The sequence below is a fragment of the Mytilus edulis genome, chromosome 6 (genome assembly GCF_963676685.1).
Source record: "Mytilus edulis chromosome 6, xbMytEdul2.2, whole genome shotgun sequence".
Classification (NCBI taxonomy): Eukaryota; Metazoa; Mollusca; class Bivalvia; order Mytilida; family Mytilidae; genus Mytilus; species Mytilus edulis.
In genome coordinates, this window is record NC_092349.1 from 24,542,192 (window position 1) to 24,563,947 (window position 21,756).

Consider the following 21,756-nt stretch of genomic DNA (forward strand, 5'->3'; position numbering starts at 1 on the left):
TCACACCCTTCGTCTTCCTGTTATGATGAGTCTACATTCAATTTATACTTTTACCACGTAGTACTTATCTTCTTTATACATATTTTCAAGGTCGAACTAAATTAAAAACAATATCAAACATGTACAGTTTGACTTATCACATATATTTCCCGAATGTGGTCTTTTTTGGGGGGAGACTGATCGTGTTTAATTGGTAAACATTACTTATATTCGTCTGTGATTCAAAATTTGTTTATTTTCTTGATGTGATATTTCAGATTGCTGGTTTCTGATGCATTCTGTTGAACTCTTTTGTATACAATTCAGTTGAATACAAAAATTCGCTATCATTACATGATCATGATAATTAGAAACAAGAAACAAAAACATTTGTTTTCATCATCCCCCCCCCCCCCCCCCCCCCCCAAATCATAATTGTGTTTGCAATGAAATCTGGAAGACACACACCAGCAACAATAACAATACTATTATTATGCCCCACCTACGATTTTAGAGGGGCATTATGTTATCTGCTCTGTGCGCCCGTTCGTCCGTTCGTTTGGTCGTCTGTCCCGCTTCAGGTTAAAGTTTTTGGTCGAGGTATTTTTGATGAAGTCATCATGATAAGTTGTCCATCATTGTGGATATATGGTTTTTCATGATGTTACAACCAGGATAAATTATTCATATTTCCATGAAATAATGATCTGTTGATTTTAATAGTCCAAATACAAATTTATGACCGTCACAAGCACAGTTGATTTGAAATATCTTAAAGATACAAGTATAGTCTCTTTGGTGACTATTCTATATAAATATTTATATATAAATACAAGTTAAATTTACATAAAATTGTGACCAATATAATTTACTGATCATCTTTATTTTTAATGTCACACAAATTTAACTTTGTTTTTGTTATCAAATGAATTTGAAGTCCTTTATGTCGTCATGATACGCTGTCTACAGGGGAGGATATATGACTGTCCCTGATGTTACATGAAACAGAGGACTATTTGACATTAGATGATGTTTCACACGTAGATGATGTTTCACACGTAGATGATGTTTCACACAGACTTTTTAACATTAATGCCTCTTACATTTTAAAGATATATTAATATTGTAGTTTTTATTTTTTTATTTAGATTCATAGTCTTAAGAATTTTTGTTTAATTTCTAGAAGTTTATTTATTTTTATACTTATTTAAATTTTTATTTACATATGATTAATTTTACTTATTTAAACTTGTATTTACATATGCTTCTTTTTTACATTATTTTGATATTTTTCATCCTTTAACTTATTTTGGTTTTTAAATATACACACAGCTACATTTATCATTTTCAGCAGAGCCTATTTGATAACACAAAATCAACAGGTGCTAACTTCAAGGATATAAATTCTTGACTAAATTTTTCTTGTTGACAATTACCGTAGTTAAAAAAAAATTTGACAAAAAAGTCAACCTAAAATGTAAAATATACTATAAGTCACTGTTGGGGCATTTCTTCCTGCAAGGAAAGACTACTGTTTCTGTAACTGAATGCTAGTCATGCTAGTCATTCTTTCTATTTTTTGGGGAAAGATGCTATTGCACCATAAGTACCTATAATTGTGAATGCTGGTCATTCTGTCTTTGTTTTGGGAAAAGACCGTATTGCACCCTAAGTACCTATAATTGTGAATGCTGGTCATTCTGTCGATGTTTTGGGGAAAGACCGTATTGCACCCTAAGTACCTATAATTATACCCCCGCTTTAAAAAAGGGGGGTATACTGTTTTACCTCTGTCTGTCAGTCCGTCCGTCAGTCCGTCCGTCCGTCAGTCCGTCCGTCCGTCAGTCCGTCCGTCCGTCCGTCCGTCAGTCCGTCAGTCAGTCCGTCCCATGAAACTTTCGTCACATTTTTCTCAGGAACTACACATCCACCCTTTCTGTAATTTGGTATCAACATTTATATATGTCAGCTACACCGTGTGATGCGTTTTCAGATTCATCCCTCGACAACTTCCTGTTTACCGAACACTTCCATATTTTTACACTATTAATATTATCCACTTGCGGCGGGGGTATCATCAGTGAGCAGTAGCTCGCAGTTTCACTTGTTGTGAATGCTGGTCATTCTGTCTATGTTTTGGGGAAAGACGGTATTGCACCCTAAGTACCTATAATTGTGAATGCTGGTCATTCTGTCGATGCTTTGGGGAAAGACCGTATTGCACCCTAAGAACCTATAATTGTGAATGCTGGTCATTCTGTCTATGCTTTGGGGAAAGATGGTTTTGCACCCTAAATACCTATAATTGTGAATGCTGATCATTCTGTCTATGTTTTGGGGAAAGATGGTATTGCACCATAAGTACCTATAATTGTGAATGGTGGTCATTCAATCTAATTAAAATATTGATCTCTGATTACGTTATACTACATATGTAGTATAACGTAATCAGAGATCAATATTTTAATTAGATTGGCTGGTCATTCTGTCTATGATTTTGGGAAAGACGATATTGTACCCTAAGTATATATTATTGTGAATGCTGGTCATTCTGTCTATGTTTTGGGGAAAGACGGTATTGCACTCTAAGTACCTATAATGGTGAATGCTGGTCATTCTGTCTATGATTTGGGGAAAAACGATATTGTACCCTAAGTATATATTATTGTGAATGCTGGTCATTCTGTCTATGTTTTGGGGAAAGACGGTATTGCACTCTAAGTACCTATAATGGTGAATGCTGGTCATTCTGTCTATGATTTGGGGAAAGACGGTATTGCACTCTAAGTACCTATAATGGTGAATGCTGGTCATTCTGTCTATGATTTGAGGAAAGATGGTATTGCACCCTAACTACCTATAATTGTGAATGCTGGTCATACTGTCTATGTTTCGGGAAAGACCGTATTGCACCCTAAGTATGCTGGTCATTCTGTCTATGTTTTGGGGAAAGACCGTATTGCGCCCTGAGTAACTATAATTGTGAATGCTGTTCATTCTTTCTAAGTTTTGGGGAAATACCGTATTGAACCCTTAGTACCTATAATTGTGAATGCCGGTCATTCTGTCTATGTTTAGGAAAAGACCGTATTGCACATTAAGTTCCTATAATTGTGAATGCTGTTCATTCTGTCTTAGTTTTGGGGAAATACCGTATTGAACCCCAAGTACCTATAATTGTGAATGCTGGTCATTCTGTCTATGTTTTGGGGAAAGACCGTATTGCACTCTTAGTACCTATAATTGTGAATGCTGGTCATTCTGTCTATGATTTGGGGAAAGACCGTATTGCACCCTTAGTACCTATAATTGTGAATGCTGGTCATTCTGTCTATGATTTGGGGAAAGACGGTTTTGCACCCTAGGTACCAATAATTGTGAATGCTGGTCTTTCTGTCTATAATTTGGGGAAAGACCGTACTGCACGGTCTGTGTATATCTGCGTCCATTCGTTTTGAAATATCAAAAACAAAAAACAAAAAACGAAAGCGTTTTCATTTTTCGTTTTTGATTTCTTAAAAACCAAAATGAAAAACGAAAGTGTTTTCATTTTTCGTTTTTGATTTCTTAAAAACCAAAATGAAAAACAAGAGTGTTTCCGTTTTTCTTTTTTTATTTCACAAAACAAAAAACGAAAAACAAAAGTATTTTCATTTTTCATTTTTGATTTTTCTAAAACTAAAATCGAAAAATGAAAGTGTTTTCATTTTTCATTTTTGATTTCACAAAAGTAAAACACGAAAAACGAAAAACGAAAGTGTGTACAATCTTTCCCACACTGTTTTTAATTGTCAATTAAAAAATGACAATGTTGTCATTTGTCATTCATTTAAAAGTGCTTCAGACAATGAAATTATAACAATGTTGTCGATTTTTGTTACATACCAAAAGGGTGAACATAAAGTTTTGTATATAATTTTAATTATTTTTGATTTATAATGTAAAATGTTTTCTTTTCTTGATGTACAGCCATTGATAGTAAATGTTGCTACTGCAAACACTCCGGTATTCATTCAACATAATGTAGACAAAATAGACCGCATGACTTCTGAATTGAACTACGGTGATAAAGTAATCAAAAACTTTCAAAAACCTTGTTTATATCTTTGATAAATAATTAATTATTATATTTAAATATTAAACTAATCACAAATTTAAATTGTACAATATAATATTATATAAAGGTGGTACAAATAAATAGATTGATGACACCATCACACTAACAAGGGAGGTAACTACTTTTAAAACTGACACGAAAACTAGCCCGGTCGTTAAAGTATACATGCACAGTGGTTGTGAGATCAATACTACTTAATCAAAGATAATGACGACGGATGCAAAAGTCTTTAACAATCTAAATAATATGGGTGGGTGAACTTTACTTTTAAGTTTAGAAAGGTTGATCCAAGATTATTAGAATTGATTACCAAGGTCCATCTGACAGTATTTTACGAACATCGAGGACGATTATGTATTTTGCTTGATCAATTGATTAAAAAACAAATTTCTGCAATTTCACAATTCAAACCGGGATATTAACGCATTCAACTATTTTGCCATTTGGAGCATATTCGGTGTTAGTTTTGCTTATTTGTGAAGAATATAAGGTGATATTAACTAGAGGCCGTTGATGGGGGATATTGGAATTGAGAATAGTGGACCAAAATATAAATGATAGAGAGTTAAAATGTAATGTAGTTTGTCTCTGGGAGATTGTTATTGGTTATTATACGGTTTCTCTTTATTTCTATGTCTATTAATTAAGAAGCGTGCTTTCATTATTTGCCAACATATTACTTATTTTGCAAACTACCATAGATTTCAGGTAATTGTTCTGCATAAAACCACATTGGAGTCCCTGCATTTTTTTTTTCAAGTGGACCTCAGTTACCCAACATATCCCATCATTACATTAAAGTTAATAAACAAATTTCTACGGCAATACTTTTGTCTGCACAATGTGTAAAGGGGAGCTGGGAAGCTGGATACAAAAAATCAAGGTTGCTGTTTGGCTTATTTTTTCAAAGATAGGTCCAAAGTTGGGGTCGAACACCCAACCCCACCCTTACCGAAAATGTAATAAAAATTGTCCCCACTAGGTGCAAAGGGAAGCTGAGTAGCTGAGGTCTACAGTAGAAAAAATCCAGGGTGTTGTTCTGCTTATTTTTTTTTTTCTAAAGTTGAGGTCGGATACCCTACCCAACCCTTACCGGACAGTTAATAAAACAATCTGCGGCAATACTTTTTTCTGCACTAGGTGAGAACGTAAGTTAGAGATCTAGGGTCTACTTTATCAAAATTACAAGTTAATTTATAACACGGATTAATCTTTTTTAGCTAATAAATAATGTTCTTGCCCACCATACTTCGAATACAAAAAAATAAACCTTTTGTCCAATCATATTTAAGCGGGATCCACTAGTACAGAGGTAGAATGTTTTGTAAAAACGGTTTTGTGTGGCAAAAAGTTAAATGTTTCTTTTAATGCAGAATAATTATTATTCAGTTTCATGAACTATTTGACAGGATGCCGATAATAAGGAAAGCTATTTCACACAATAGTGCAATTTTGCTATATATAAATATTTGAAAAATGGCTGCTACCAACTGGCAGCTTCAGCCTGGTCTCACAAACTCCGCATTTTCATTACAGTTGATTACATTGAGTGTGTAGACAAAGGTTATATCTTTTGTTTGCTTGCTTGTTAGCTGAACCGTGAAATCATTATTAGGTAAGGTATACTACCCTCCTGTAAAAGGATCCTAGTCCTACAGACAGATTGATTGGTTATCTGTTGAACTAGTCTACTCTGAAAGGAGGGTAGTTTACCTAATCTAATAATACATGCAAGCTAACCAAGGATGCTACCTATGCCTACACACTCAATGCAATCGGCTGTAGCTTCTTTACATAAAAGGTTGCAACACCTTGCCATATTATTCCAATAAACGTTTGGAAAAGGCAGTCAATGTGCTTTCCCATAGGGTTTTATGCAGAACAATTACCGGAAAAGTTAAAGGTTTCTTTTAATGCAGAATAATTATTATTCAGTTTCATGAACTATTTGACAGGATGCCGATAATAAGGAAAACTATTTCACACAATAGTGCAATTTTGCCATCATTTAAAAAAAAATCATTATTATTTACGATTCTATAAACACTCAAAAGTGTTGACTATTTAAAACGTAAAGCGGGCAGTACGCTCTGTAATATATCGAAAGCAATTGACTTGATAATAAAGTGGTTATTTATTAATTAAAACATTTGAAGTACGTTTGAGTCTTATGCAACATTTGTGTTTATATAAATATTTGAAAACTGGCTGCTACCATCTGGCTGCTTGAGCCTGGTCTCACAAACTCAGCATTTTTATTACCACTGATTACATTGAGTGTGTAGACAAAGGTTATATCTTTTGTTTGCTTGCTTGTTAGCTGAACCTTGAAATCAGTATTAGGTAAGGTATACTACCCTCCTGTAGAAGGATCCTAGTCCTACAGACAGATTGGTTGGTTATCTGTCGAACTAGTCTACTCTGAAAGGAGGGTAGTTTACCTCATCTAATAATACCAGCAAGCTAACCAAGGATGCTACCTTTGCCTACACACTCAATGCAATCGGCTGTAACTTCTTTACATAAAAGGTTGCAACACCTTGCCAAATTATTGGGTTCCAATAAACGTTTGGAAAATGAAGTCAATGTGCTTTCCCATAGGGTTTTATGCAGAACAATTACCGGAAATCTATTATGGAAGCTTGCAAAAACAATATCAAAATCGAAATCTAACTGAACAATGAAGTTACTCACATTCAAAAAGGTTGAGACATTGAAGGCCAGATAAGTTTTCATATTTCATATTCTTGCGTGTCTTATTTTAATCAGACGGTCATTACAAAGAAATTTAATATTAAGACAAAAATTAATGTAGAGTTTCATTGCTGAAATTAACACTACGATACAAATAAAGGATTATCAAATGATCATGACTTTGCTTGAATTAAAATGATCAATCAATCAATCAATTAATTGATCAATCAATAAAATTGAGAATGGAAATAAAAAATGTGTAAAAGAGACAACAGCCTAACATCTTCTTTTTTATAACCAAAGAGCACAGCCGAAGGCCACCAATGGGTCTTCAACACAACGAGAAAATCCCTCAACCAGAGGCGGGCTTCAGCTGGTCTCTAAATATATACTAGTTATGTGAAAATGGACGTCACACTTAACTTAGATAAAAAGAAAAACACATAAAAAACTAACAAAGACCGGATTCTCCTGACTTGGGACAGGCGCAAAAATGCGGCGGGGTTAAACATGCTTTGAGAGATCTCAACCCTCCAACTATTCAACTATAGCCAGCTAATGTAAAATAAACAAACACACACAAATATGTACAGAAAAACTCAGTTTAAAAGAAATCCGAGTCCGATGTCAGAAAAGTAAACAAAAGAAACTACGCAAAATAAATATGATTCATAAATTGACAAAGAACTACTAGCAGTAACTGACATGCCAGCCCCAGACCCCAATTAAACATATCGAAATGACATATAGATATAAGAAGATGTGGTATGAGTGCCAATGAGACAACTCTCCATCCAAGTCACAGTTTGTAAAAGTAAACTATTATAGGTCAAAGTACCCTCTTCAACACGAATCCTTGGCTCACACCGAATAGCAAGTTATAACATCACCCCTAGTTTTTGGTGGGGTTCTTGTTGTTTATTCTTTAGTTTTCTATGTTGTGTCATGTGTACTATTGTTTTTCTGTTTGTCTTTTTCATTTTTAGCCATGGCGTTGTCAGTTTGTTTTAGATTTATGAGTTTGACTGTCCCTTTGGTATCTTTCGTCCCTCTTTTATAAAGATCCCCAAAAATGACTAGTGTAAAACCATTCAAACGGGAAAACCAACGGTCTTAACTATGTAAAAAACGAGAAGCGAGAACCAGATCAACAAACGACAACTTCTGTTTTTTTTTGTGTGATTATTTGATTACTAGACCAAATATTTCATGATTTTTTATTATCTAGGACTGTATTTTTGATTAATGATTGATTACCAAGTTTAATAAAAACCTAGTGTGTGTATAGCAAACATATTAACTTTGGCTTGAAAGACGTTTATTTGTTTTTGCCTCGGTCAAATTGATAAGAATAAAATCCTAAGATTGAACGCGTTCGTTCAATAATCTTATTAAAATTCATATCTAGATTAATATTCTCATACACATAAGTATAACAAAATCAGAGATATACCTTTCTATTAGATTAGTTCGTCTAATTTACAAATGTAGTATTTTTATCTGAAGTATATTTACTAACTTCTTTAATAAAGAATTTGAATAAGAATATGTCCATAGTACATAGATGACCCACTATCATTTTCCATGTCTAGTGGACCGTGAAATTGAGGGTCAGAACTCTATATTTGGCATTAAAATTAAAAAGATCATATGATAGAGAATATGTGTACTGAGTTTTGCGAGAAATATGAAAACCTACTCAAATCCAATCTATTAGAAAAATCGAGTTATTACAGAAGAGTGTCCACCATGCACTTGCACTGTACTATTATTAATATAGTAAAATAGAATGATATACAAATGGATGAAAATCATATATACAAGATGTAGTAACTGTAATATACAAATATTAATATAACATATACAAACAAACCAGAATGGACTGATTTGTATCACTAAAATATACTACAGGACATATACAAGATATTACGTTGAAGTTGATTCCCTGTCCTTTATTCACCATACACGCAAGAACTTGTCTCAGAAAGAAAATTTTATCTGTATACAGGGGTTAAAAAATGTTGTTACAGATAACTAGCCCAGAACTTATTGGCAGCAGGATTTTACTAGCCCTGTTCGAAGAACTGCTAGCCTATCAAAACTGACCTGCTAGCCCATGTATGCCTTACAAATCAGAGTTTGCTGCATAATACATGGTGGGTGTCATTTTTTGAAAAGGACATTATACACCGTTTTAAACTAGTTTATTTTCTGGGAAAGAAAACATGTTTATTGGTTTTATCGTGTGAAACAAGTGGTTTAATTATTATATTAGTTGTCCACACATACAAGGGAGAATTTTTATTGGGATGCTCGGGAAAACACTGCCAATATTCGCAGAACATGGTCTCAGAAATTTCATCCTGGCGCCACAGCCGACCTTGCCCAGGGGAATCTTTCTGTCCATGTCACTAGATATGTTCTTTTCCGCTTTTTCCGATTGTATTTTACATATTTTCAAGATGAATTTTCAGCCTCAATAGTACCCCCTTCATCTACCGATTAATTGAAAATCTCGACAGAAGCAATGTACAATACCCCCTGCACTGAGAAATCGATATTAAAAGTGTGAGATATTGCAATCAATAGATGATACCTGTCCACCCTGAGTTATTTGTTCTATTTTTAAAACATGTAACTGTACAACAGAGTTGCGTTCAATATCGTAGGGTTAGGTAGTGCTACATAGATTTTTGTCTACTGAACGAGTAGCTAGCCTAGCTGCTATCAATATCTATGTAGCAGCTAGGCTAGCTACTCTTCAATAGTCATAAATCTGCATACCCCTAAGTAGCCGCTACGATATTGAATGCAACCCTAGACCTGTACAAACCAGTACAAATGCTTGGAATCCCGGATGACGTAATTGAATCTGATTGACTAAGATAGAATAGGGATGAAGGGATTTTCCACTATCTATTTTGGAAACGCCAATAATGTTTTCTAACTTGTCCGTCGGGCATATTGGGTTAAAGTTTTGATTGCCCGAGGCGCAAATGATCTAATCCCGGGCGTCGGGCTAGTGGATTTTTTAACCCCTGGTATATTAACCTCACTTTCAGGTATAGAGATGTGATATTTTTTTCTGAAACAAGTGCTTGTGACAATCCAAAAGAACTTGCAGTCATTCGATGTTCAGTACTTCAGTACTTTGATTGTTTGAAAACGATGTATAAATACCCTGCCACATTCGGTATGTGTTTTTGTTAGATGTTTTTTTTTTCATCTGTTTTGTATCGATCTCATGCGTTAAGCCCTTTTCCGATGATCTGTATAGTTTGTTCTTATGCTGTGCTGTAACAAACTGTTTCAGGTTCAGGGGAGGATTGAGCGCTCACAAACATGTTAAACTCCGCCATATATTGCATGTGCCTGTTCCAACCCAGGAGCATGTAGTTCAGTGGTTGTCGTTTGTTGATGTCTTCATATTTGTTTTTCGTAATTTATGTTGTTTTAAAATAGGCCGTTATTTTTCTCAATTGAACTGTTTCATATTTTTCATTTCATGGACTATTGTAGCCGACAATACCGTATGTTTTTTTCTCATTGTTGAAGTTTATATGGTTGTTTGTATATAAAGTTACTGTTTACATTCACTACATTTGAACTTTGTGGGATAGTTGACTCATTTGCAATAATACCATATCTCCTAATTAAAAAGTTGATGGGGGGGGGGGGGGGGGGGTGTATTTCTTTGGAAAGTTTCAATGTTTTTCTCCCAGGTCACCCAGTTTGAATAGAATATTTTGACATATTGCTATGCTCTTGGATTTGAATTAAGAGCCAACCAGAGCTCACGGCCTGTTGGTGGGTAGTTGATGACTATGGTAAGCTCTGGATGTCTTTTGGGGTATTACATACATGTACGGTGATTTGGTGATGTCTTCATGTCATGCATTGTCCCATTACTTTATATAGACAGCTTATCAGTCAACCTGATCTATCAAAGTAGCTCTTCTAGCCTTTTGTATAGTCAGACGAGAAACAAGATATAAACTGACTTAGCTTGGTATATACATGTATATTTAATATACTCATATAAATATAAAAAAGAAGATGTGGTATGATTGTCAATGAGACAACTCTCCACAAGAGACCAAAATAACACAGAAATTAACAACTATAAGTCACCGTACGGCCTTCAACAATTAGCAAAGCCCATACCACATAGTAAGCTATAACAGGGCCCGAAATAACAATGCAAAACAATTCAAGCAAGAAAACTAACGACCTAATTTATGTACAAAAATTGAATGAAAAACAAAAATGTAACACATAAACAAACGACAACCACTGAATAACGGGCTCTTGACTTGGGACAGGCACATACATTTAGAATGTGGCGGGGTTAAACATTTTAGCGGGATCCAAAATTCCAAGTCAAATTGATATTTTAAAACAACATAAAAATAAAAATGTGTAAAAAAAAATTATTTCAATAATTGTTGAAAATATTATTGTGTTTGTGAGTGGAAAACTGCTTGAAATTATAGAAATATTCGAAAGTAGCTCTCTCATTTTGTTCTGCAGCTACGTTAAAGGAACACCAATCAAGTAATCGATCTTTATGACTATGGATTCAATATTCAATGGCTTAACATATCATGTTCTGCTGGTCGTACACTCAATAATACTTAAGTTGGAATAGATCTACGAAGATTCAAGAACGGGCATGTGTGGTTTGGCAATTGTACATGCCCACGGCACAGATGTCCAGATATTTCTCGGACGATGTTTTGAGAAGTTACGATGCTACCGGACATGGAAAATTACAATCTAATTAAAATATTGATCTCTGATTACGTTATACTACATATGTAGTGTAGTATAACGTAATCAGAGATCAATATTTTAATTAGATTGGGAAAATTAAACTGTTACAGTATATTACAGAACACAAAACTGGCTATCTTTGCTGTAAACACAAGTTAAACATTGTTAAAGCTGACAAGGGTTACATTAAAGCTAAAAATCCCAATCCCACGGCATCAAATAATTAAAAAAAAACATATGACCTAGGCCTTTAGCATTGGAGGACTAAAACTAGCATTGAGCCGTATCCAGGTCCTAAATAGAAAATAAAGAGATATGGAGTAAATGTGCACGGGACAAAATCGCACACAATATATAGAAAAAATACAAATTATTAATGAACAGGGCTTTTATTCCTGTTCTTCATCTTGAAAGTAGCGGGAGGGTCTTCAACGAGGAACCGGACCATTGATACTCATTATACAAAAGTAACATGGGTTAGTGCATCGGACTACAAAAACAGAAGTTCCTGGTTCCATCCCCATTCCGGGGAGAACATTGCCTATCCACTATTAATAAATATGTTTAATCTAACAATAGCCACACACTTGACTATGTAGATTACATTGTTTTTTCTTCATCCTACATATGTCTTTTGATATTGCTACTACATGTAAATACTAGAAGTCTTACACTGTATCTATATATTTTGCTCCGAGACCAGAACATAATAAAATAAATAGGACAAAACTTGCGCTTTAGATTAAGAAAAGGTCCGAAAATTCTGTAACATTTTTTACAGTTCTTCCGGGGTCCTTGAGCCCTTCCCTCGCCAAAATATAGTTTGCTTTTTTTTGTAATAGAGGCTAGTTACGCTTCTATATCAACCTCTCCAAACTTAAAAGTTAAGATCACGCATCCTTAGTGTGAATTTTCAGTTTAAGGTTTGTAAATTGTGTCTGTGAAGCGAAGTTAAAATACCTTGATTTGAACAGACAAAAAAAGCAGGATAAACCACAAAAAATGCTCAAATTGGCAATGTCAGGGAGTCTTTCATTTTAAGTTTGCAAATTGTTTCACTAAAATTCAGTAAAAATGGCTTGTGCAGTCATAAAGCAGTATAAAGCATAAAAAAATATTACTTTACACCTAATCTTACTCTGAATTATAAAATTGAGAATGAAAATGGGCAATGGGTCAAAGAGACAACAACCCAACCATAGAGCAGACAACTGTATTCAATATTTTTAGGCGCTTAATTATTGAAATGTAACAAAATTCTAACAAGTGGTGGATTCTGGGGAGGTACATTGCATACAGGGAATAAACCCGAAAAAAAATCTTTTTTTGTCTAAAAAGGGTCCAAATTTTTTTTTACCTCGCTCCGCTCGGCAACAATTTACGGCCCTGGGGTATCTTTATACACAATAACCAAGTATAATCAACAGTCTTTATGTCAACATCATACTGAAATGAAATAAACATACGACTTTGTCAGCTAAATTTTGCTAATATCACGATTTATTCTGTGCCCACACAAATTGAAGGTACCTTTTTTTTTTTTTTTATTTAACAAACTATAAAGGTCATGTGTGACTGTTTATGAAGTGTATTGATTGATAATTGCGTCTTAGATGCACGATTTTTTTTATTCGTTGTCAGTGGCTTCGATCTAGCTGTCAGTAACGGCTTCTACTTTCGGATCAGTATTTAGTGTCTTTTTAGTTGTTGGGATGTACAATTAAACTCCCACATCCTCTTTGTGTTTTTGTTGGATGTATTTCTATTTGTATCCATCTGATGAGCTAAGCTTTTTTCTACTGATTTTTATAGTTCATTCTTATGTTGTACTGTTACACCACTGTCTCAGGTTAGGGAGAGTGTTGAGATCAAGCTAACATGTTTAACCCAGCTGCATTCTGTATGTATGTGTCTACCAAGTCAGAAGCCTGTAATTCAGCATGTTCAGTGGTTGTCTTTTGTTTTAATGTGTGACATATTTGTTTTTCCTTCAATTTTGTACATAAATAAGGCCATTAGTCTTCTCATTTTATTTGTTTTAAATTTGTCAGTTCAGGGCCTCTTAAAGCTGAGTATGCAGTATGGGCTTTGTTCATTGTTGAAGGCTGTATGGTCATATATAGTTGTTAATTTCTGTGTCATTTGGTCATTTGTTGAGTGTTGTCTCATTGACAATCATACTACATTTTCTTTTTATATATAACTACAAAGCTAATCATGAACATTGTTCAATAATTGGAACTTAAAAAAATTACAAACTTACTATTTCAAAGTTATCATTTAACAATATCTGTAATAGTTCACGGTCACTTGCTCTTGGACAAAAGACATTATTTTGAAAAGCAGAAAACAAAATGTCAGCTGAAAAATAATAAATAAAAACAGTCATATCTCAGGAATACACATTATAAGATAGACAATAGTCCTTTAAAAAAATTAAATTAAATTTATATACATTATATTGAACATGATAAGCTCTTGATTTTTTTTTTTATTGAATTCTCTTCTTTTTCACATCTGTAATTCTCAACAACTAATACAGTACCTAAAACAAAGATGACTGTGATTTAACATGAAGATGATTTCCTTACATTATGTTTTGAATTTGCCTATGGACATAATTATTCAATTTCCAAGGACCATAACTCTGTAGCTGGAAATCATTACCCGAAGGTATGTTTTATTTTATAAAGGAACATAACTCCATGAAATGGTGTTTGTGTAATTTGCAGCTTGCATTTTTTATTTAATACAATAAAATAAGGTTAATCTACGTACCTCAAATGTGTATAATGATTGATTTTTTTTATTGCAATGCAGATCATTGGTCGTAAACTGTAAATGAAATTCCTCAGTCAACAATAAGGGAGCTACCATTTGATTTTTATGGGGGGGCTAGGATGAAAAATTTTGTCCTGCATTTTTTTTTAGCTGTAATTTCTGTCCTGCCTTTTTATTTTTCAATCTGTTCGGTCCTGCCTTTTTTTTTTAAAGTTTATCCTGACTTTTTTTACCTAAATTGTCGTCCTGACTTTTTTTTTTTGCAAGTGTCTCATCCTGCCTTTTTTTTTACTCAAAACTCCTGTCCTGCCTATTTTTTTCAAATTTCATCCTAGCCCCCCCATAAAAATCAAATGGTAGCTCCCTAAGGTGAAACTGATTGTGATACAATAATTGCAATTTTATCACAATGTCTATAATAATCCAAGTGTTCATCAAATATAACAGCCTTCATTATACACTTATTTCAGATTTAAAAGTTGAAAACAGATAGGTAATTCCAAATCCATCTCACAGGAAATCATAATCAGTCATGTCAGTACAACCTTCAAATAAAATATTGAAATATATGAAATATATGAAATAATTGCATTGCATTATCAAAAATATATGTTGAAGTTCATTTGAAACATTCAAATTGCAATTTGACGAGACAAAATTTACCATCTATAATAAACAGGTATTGAAATTTTTATCATGGTATCTTCTTTATGATATCCTAAATAAAAGTAACGAATATCCATAATAGTTTATTTCATAATATAAATGACTGATAATGTAGAACTAGAAAATATATTATGAAAGAATCAAATCTTGCTCTCCGAATTTTTGGATGACCATCCGTACTACATGAAATGAAATAAGAATGTGCCTTAAAGATTCTAATGCCCCTGCTGTGTTACTTTAAAACTGTTCTTGGGATATTTCTAAAAGTCAAACATGATATGTGTTTTATGGTTATTGTCGCATTTTTTATAAAATGTTCATAATATTGGGTTCAAACAAAGTAAAGTTTATATACAGCTGAAACTAATTTCAAGTCCTACAAAGTGTGGTACAGACAGACGGACCAAGGTAAAACATAAATCTCTGCAAGCAAAACAGTGGGGCATAGTAAAAACACTTGATGTCAGCAATATTTCATTATTTTAAATCAAAAAGAAGATAAACATCAGGAGGATATAAATCCTCCATTGTGTACATGTAATGTGCATATACAAAGAAGTCATACACTAGTTTTCCAGATATATAAAGAAATTCCTTATGTACAGAGTTTTCCTTACTTTATAGTTGGCGGCTTTAAGGCTTAAAAAATTATACTTCCTTAAGAAATTTATAAATGATGTGCTACAAACAGAAAATAGCTCACCCTTATTTCAATAATGGCGAGATAAAAATGTGCATACCTAGCATGTATCATAAGTCACAAAATTGAACAGAACCAGAATGATAATCTGCAACTAAATGGTCAATTTCATAAACATCATCATCTCCATCAAACAACACTTCATAGACTGCATTCAATTTTCCATCTGTCCCTTTAAGTAATGAAACAACTGTTCCTTTATACCATTCCTTATGGTTTGCATCCTCGTCAATTATCCACTGTTGTTTAATGCTACGTCCAACAAATTTGGTCTGTTTCTGCCTTCCTCTCCTAAATAAAAAATCACTAACTAAATTAAAACAACAAGTTACTTAGATGTGCTTTTAATATATATCTATTTTTAAAAAAGGTATACATGTACATTGTATGTCTTGTATTAGATATTTAGATGCAATACATATCTCATCTATATAGTAAGAGAGATGTACTATATAGTGTAAACGTACTAATGACTTACATAATACAAATGTGTTTTTCGTTTTGTACATACATGTGGTGTACAAGACAATCACATGATCATTTCCCAACATGATTTTGGGTTTTAACTATATATATATATATATATATATATATATATATATAATTATGTTTATATTGAAATGGCATAAATTAATTAATATTTATATGAATATGGCTAAATGTACATCTTTAATGTACATTGTACCACTTTTTATTAATGATTATATTGGAAATTTTTGTAATAAAACAACAATTGTCAAATATCTTATTCTTGTCAAAGAAACGCACCAATCTTCCGTGATGTGTTGTGTTTGTTTACTTGGGTTTAAGAACAAGAGGTGTTATGTTCTCTACTATTGGATCATGTACCTTTTTTAACAAAATGTAACTTTTGGATGATGTATTTTTCTCAGTAAAATGTAACTGCTATCTCAAAATTAATCTATATGTATTGTGAACACAACTATTGAAACAGCTTTGACATTTGGTAAGATGTATTGGTATGATATGTATATGTGCATACTTCAATAACATTTTGAAATCAAAATCATGAAATTTTGTAGGATTTAAGGGAAACTAGATATAATATAATATTACATACGTTAGCCTATTTTGTGCAGGTTCTTGAGCTTGAGTGTTGGCTGTTTCAGAGTCTGATGAAGTGTCTGGTCTTGGAATCTGTTTTTTCGTCTTTCTTCTATTCGTTGAAGCTGTTATCTTTCTCTTTCTTTTTATACTGGTTTTGGAATCAACGAACTGAAATTATAAAAGTTGTATTATAAGAATATTCCATTAGTATACTCAGTGTTTCATACCAGCACCACACACAATGATAATGTCAATATAATTGGTTGTGAATAATAAAAATAAAAGCTGTATGATTGTCAAATTTGGTTTGTTGCATAGTGAAAATCTTTACAATATAATAGACACCCCTTTTGATAAAAAAAAATGTTTCCCTTTCATCCTGAGATCTGTAAAATACAGTGAACTTGTGTGTTTATACCACTATTTTAATTAATAGGCAAACATTGTGATTTTTTTGAAAAATCTTTTCTAGTAGGCTTTTTTTTGGCGTTAAATCTTTTAGAGTTGTGAGGCAGCTATATTTTTGGACTCTTACACATCAAGGTTAATATATGTTGAAAATAATTAAGGAGTATAGAAAAATTATACAACCTATTTCACCTCCTCTCATAATACATGTAATATGATTTTTTTTTAAATACAAATATAATTATATATATATGTTTTCAATTATAATCATGATAATTGAGACTGTATTGAATTACCAACTATAATGAATATTGGAAGATCATGCAAATGACAGAGGCTGACAATTATATACAATACCTGTATACATGTAAGATAATTGGAAGATGTTTCTTCTCAATACATGCATGACAGAAAATGACAAAGGCTGGCAATTATATACAATACCTGTATACATGTAAGATAATTGGAAGATGTTTCTTCTCAATACATACATGACAGAAAATGACATAAGCTGACAATTGTATACAATACCTGTATAAGATAATTGGAAGATGTTTCTTATTAAAAAATACAATACCCTGATAAGTTCATTAAATCAAATGTTGTTTGGTAAACAACTGAATTTTAAACAAGGCTGTTTTTGGATTGATTTCAAACTTAATATTGAACTCACCCATATTCCAGGTTCTCGAATGCCTGGGCTCTTTCCTTCTCGTGGTGAGGCAAGTTCAGGTAAAAGTGCCTTAGTGAAGAAAGCTTTGAGTTTTGGTAGTAGAGTGTTCTCCCAAAGGTCAACATCTCGATAAATTCTCTGTATAAACATCTGATATGGATTCAGTGTACGCACAACAAAGTCTATCCATGGTTTGTGACAAACATTCAGAAGGCCATGGCATTGGAAAAAATAAGGGTGATTTTCCTTCAATTTCAAATTTCCATTGATAGTAATCAGGCAGAAATTATTTGAATTAGCAGCTTCAAAAAGGTTAATTGGTTTTGAATGCAAAAGGTTTTTTATTTCAATAAGTCCAGTGCCGTCAGTTGATGATGTAACAATCCCGTCTGGACTAGCAGCTAAAAATTTGTTGGTTGGGTGAATAACAAGACCGGTTTTATTCACATAGATATTCTCATTATCTTCTGCTTTCTTAAGCTTATATTCCTCTATGGTGGTATCTTCTTGTAGAATGCCATTTCGTGTATGTCTATTTCCTTTAAATTGGGAGTACAGTAAATTACGGACAAATTTATTTATAGGTAAAGATGGGTTTCGTCTAATGATGGAGCCAAAGTTTGAAGCAGTTATTCTTTTATGACGTTCAGAATGCCAAAGACCAGATTGAGACTGTTGAACTGTTGAAAGTGTAATGTGTTTACATTGATCTGCCGAAAGATTGATGTGTGTATCCAAAAAATCATTCTGAAGTTTTTCAAGTGCTGTGGTAGATACATCAGTAGTAACCTCAATGGCATCTGTACCATACGATTGTCTAGCTTTCCTTGTAGTGCAGCCTTTCAGAGATGAGATTTTTCGTTTCCACCTTTTTTGTTTGACATCTGGCTTTGATTTGTGACGAATGGAATTTTTTAGCATCTGTTCGTTACGTTTGTACCTAGCTGTAAAATGTTTTCCTGGTTCTGTTGCTGTACAAGTTTCCCAAGCCTGACATGACCACTGCGGACCTAAATTCATGCGAAGAGCTCCTCCATAGCATCTTGCATGCCATGACCCACGGTTACAAAGGTTATAGACCTTTCCTCCATCAAATTTGGTTCGGATGTGCATCCAACTCTCTGCCAGGTTAGTTGTACTGTTGCTGATAAGGCGGTCAGATTTCTCAGCTATTCTGTTAAGCAAGGTCAAGACATCCTTAATTATATGTTGTTCTACATTACTGTACTGTATGGTTGTACCAAGTCTGGACTCTTCCTGGGATGCCAAGGACGATCCTTCTGACCAGAAATCTATCTGACAATCTAAAAGATCTGGTTCATCAGAGTTTTTTATTATGGTGGGTGAAGATGCTGTTGAATGATCAGAGTTTGATGAAGTACATGTATGAATATCAGATGATGTATCTGTTTGTTGGGTTTTAGCGCGGCAGAAGTCAGAACAGTGATCATGTTGACCAAAAACATGATTGACTGAGTTTATGATGTCATGGCGAAGTCGTTTAATTGCTGTTGATACATATACTGTTTGTTCATTTAGTTCTTTTGACCTAAAGCGGATGGCACATCTTAATGCACTAACCAGGCGCACTCGCGTTGTTTTAGACAAATGATGTCTCCCTTTGTACAGTGGGTTTTCAGTAACCATCTTCTCCAAGTTGGACCGATAACATTTACATATATGGTTGGCGCATTCAGGGTTTAAGCTAGGATTTTGAGGGCTTTAGTCACTTTTGCGCGCTATTAAAATCAACCTTATTTTGTGTAAAAGCAAGGGACCAATGATGTATATTACAAGCTTCATCTTTTGACTTAATTTGTCAGATTTTAAGGGATTGAGGCACCAGCATGATTGGCAGTTATTGTATGATTTGACTGTATTGGCCATTATTATGAAAGATTCTGACATGGAATCCAGAAATTTAGTTCACAATTTCTCTTCAGTTTGTTCCAGGGGTCATTCCTGATCAACAAAAGTTGGCATTCCTCCTTAGTTACCTGTCTTCCCCACCCTGGCACTCCTTCCCTGATAGTTGCAAAAACAGAAGAGTCCCCATCGCCTACCACTCTCATGTACCGCAAACCATGTTTTTCTTCTGCCTGTTTAAACCCTTCTAAAATAATGTCACTTTCCATGGACTGGCTGTCTTTGTCCCAATTCTTAAAGCATGTGTGGGGTTTATTGTCATTCTGACCACAAATATAGCAGTATTTATTACGAACACCTATGTGTAGCAGTTTCTTAGTTTCTTTCCCAATTATTATAGCAACCCCACCTGCAGGGTTATAGGAATGCTTATGAGTCCTCTTTGACCAACCTCCATCTACTATTACTGTAATAGCAGGAACCTCATGATGGTAATCATTCCTGTCAATTGCCAAACGTCTTTCTTCTTGACCTGCTAGCATCATCTCCTGTTCTAATATAGAGTGCCACCATTTTCCAATGTCAGTTTCAATTGATGTAAAAGTTGGCTGAGACAAACCAGGTGAATTCAATGTGGCCATTAGTTCATTCAGATGTGCTGGGCCATTGCCAGTGACCATACTACCCCAAACGGCACGCACATTGACATCGTAACGTTTTGAACCAGGGACCTTGGGACTCGTATCAAATTTAAATTTCTTGAAACACCATTGGCACTCTGCCATCATCACACTGCCTAAACCTAAAGATCTCACCTCTGTCTGTAGCTTGATAGGAGTTTTCCCTTCAGACGAAACCTTCATTGCCTCTACACATAAACATACATGCATTGTTATTTCAGATACATGTGATTGCAAACAGTCTAAGTTCATCATTCTGTAACCTTTTGGACTGAGGTCTTTAACTTTGAGTACCCTCATTCTGAAGTTATCACCATAGGAAAATGCGGTATAAATAGAGGTGTTTGGCATATGTTTTTTCAAAGTAGTGCCATAGAAATTATGTATTTTCTTTATCTTTATCTTCAAAATGTCTTTTTTGATGTTTCTAGATTTTTTTTTAATTCTGTAAATAGGTCTCCCTAAATGCCTCCCTCTCCTTACTCTGCTATGCCTACCCAGGCTTCTACCAAACACTCTGTTCTTTTTAATTTTACTGCCCATAATAAATTCTTCTTTGATATTGTCAACACATGTAGTGGCTTCCTTTTGTCAACCTTGCTTTCCATACACGTTTTTTAACATTTTAAAATATAACTTTATTTTCACTTACCTTGGTTGCAATGTGTTTCTTACCCATATTTTTACCATTCATATTTCCATAATTTAAATAATTATTTAATTTAAAGTAATACAAACTCACCAAAATGACACACGTGTAAACATGTCTGTTTGGTCTACATTGTATTTATTTTCCCGTTAAGGACTTAACTGTGATATCTGATGATTGTTTTTTAGAGATATATATGTACTAAACAAGTATTTGAATATATAGGATCAATTCCTTACCAATCAAAGTTCACCGATTAGACAATAAACTGATATTTTCCCAATGTTTACTTCACTTGATCAAAAGATCAACCGTAGTTCTTCAAACCGGAAGTGATTTCTCTCATATAGTTATTTCTTTCGCATCAAAATTTAATGATTAAATCGATTGTTTAATGTCCAAAAACTTTTTTCACCCGAAATATATAATAAAAAATATCAGTACACTCATTCAATTTTAAAAAAATGCTATTTTTGTTATGTTCGAAAGTGCGGTGTGATATCAGATCATGAACTTCTACTTTCGTTTTCAGAAGGATCAACGAACACCCAATTCAACAGTTTATTTTATTGTGTAAATGGTAAAAAATGTTTTTAAATTACAGCTAAATATTCTCATACACATATGAATTTGCAAGTCACAAAGTGTCAAGGGAGATCAAGCAAATTAAACAGTTGTAAATAGTAAAAAATCAATCATACA

The 21,756-nt window shown here is 33.7% G+C and overlaps 1 protein-coding gene and 2 long non-coding RNA genes across 3 annotated transcripts; all 3 read right to left on the minus strand.

The window, feature by feature from the left end:
- Positions 1-12,473: 12,473 nt before the first annotated feature.
- Positions 12,474-14,430, minus strand: LOC139526040 (uncharacterized). The gene is made up of 3 exons (XR_011665101.1): positions 14,342-14,430; positions 13,827-13,924; positions 12,474-13,009 (listed from the first exon to the last, which is right to left on the minus strand). It is a non-coding gene; the product is annotated as an uncharacterized lncRNA (long non-coding RNA).
- Positions 14,431-14,715: 285 nt separating this feature from the next.
- Positions 14,716-21,424, minus strand: LOC139526039 (uncharacterized). Its single transcript, XR_011665100.1, has 4 exons — positions 21,294-21,424; positions 16,792-16,946; positions 15,751-16,001; positions 14,716-14,889 (listed from the first exon to the last, which is right to left on the minus strand). It is a non-coding gene; the product is annotated as an uncharacterized lncRNA (long non-coding RNA).
- On the minus strand, positions 17,753-20,713 carry LOC139527388 (uncharacterized). The gene is made up of 2 exons (XM_071322801.1): positions 19,831-20,713; positions 17,753-19,564 (listed from the first exon to the last, which is right to left on the minus strand). The coding sequence occupies exons 1-2, from the start codon at positions 20,703-20,705 to the stop codon at positions 17,782-17,784; spliced, it is 2,658 nt and encodes an 885-aa protein (XP_071178902.1). The 5' UTR covers positions 20,706-20,713; the 3' UTR covers positions 17,753-17,781.
- Positions 21,425-21,756: the final 332 nt, after the last annotated feature.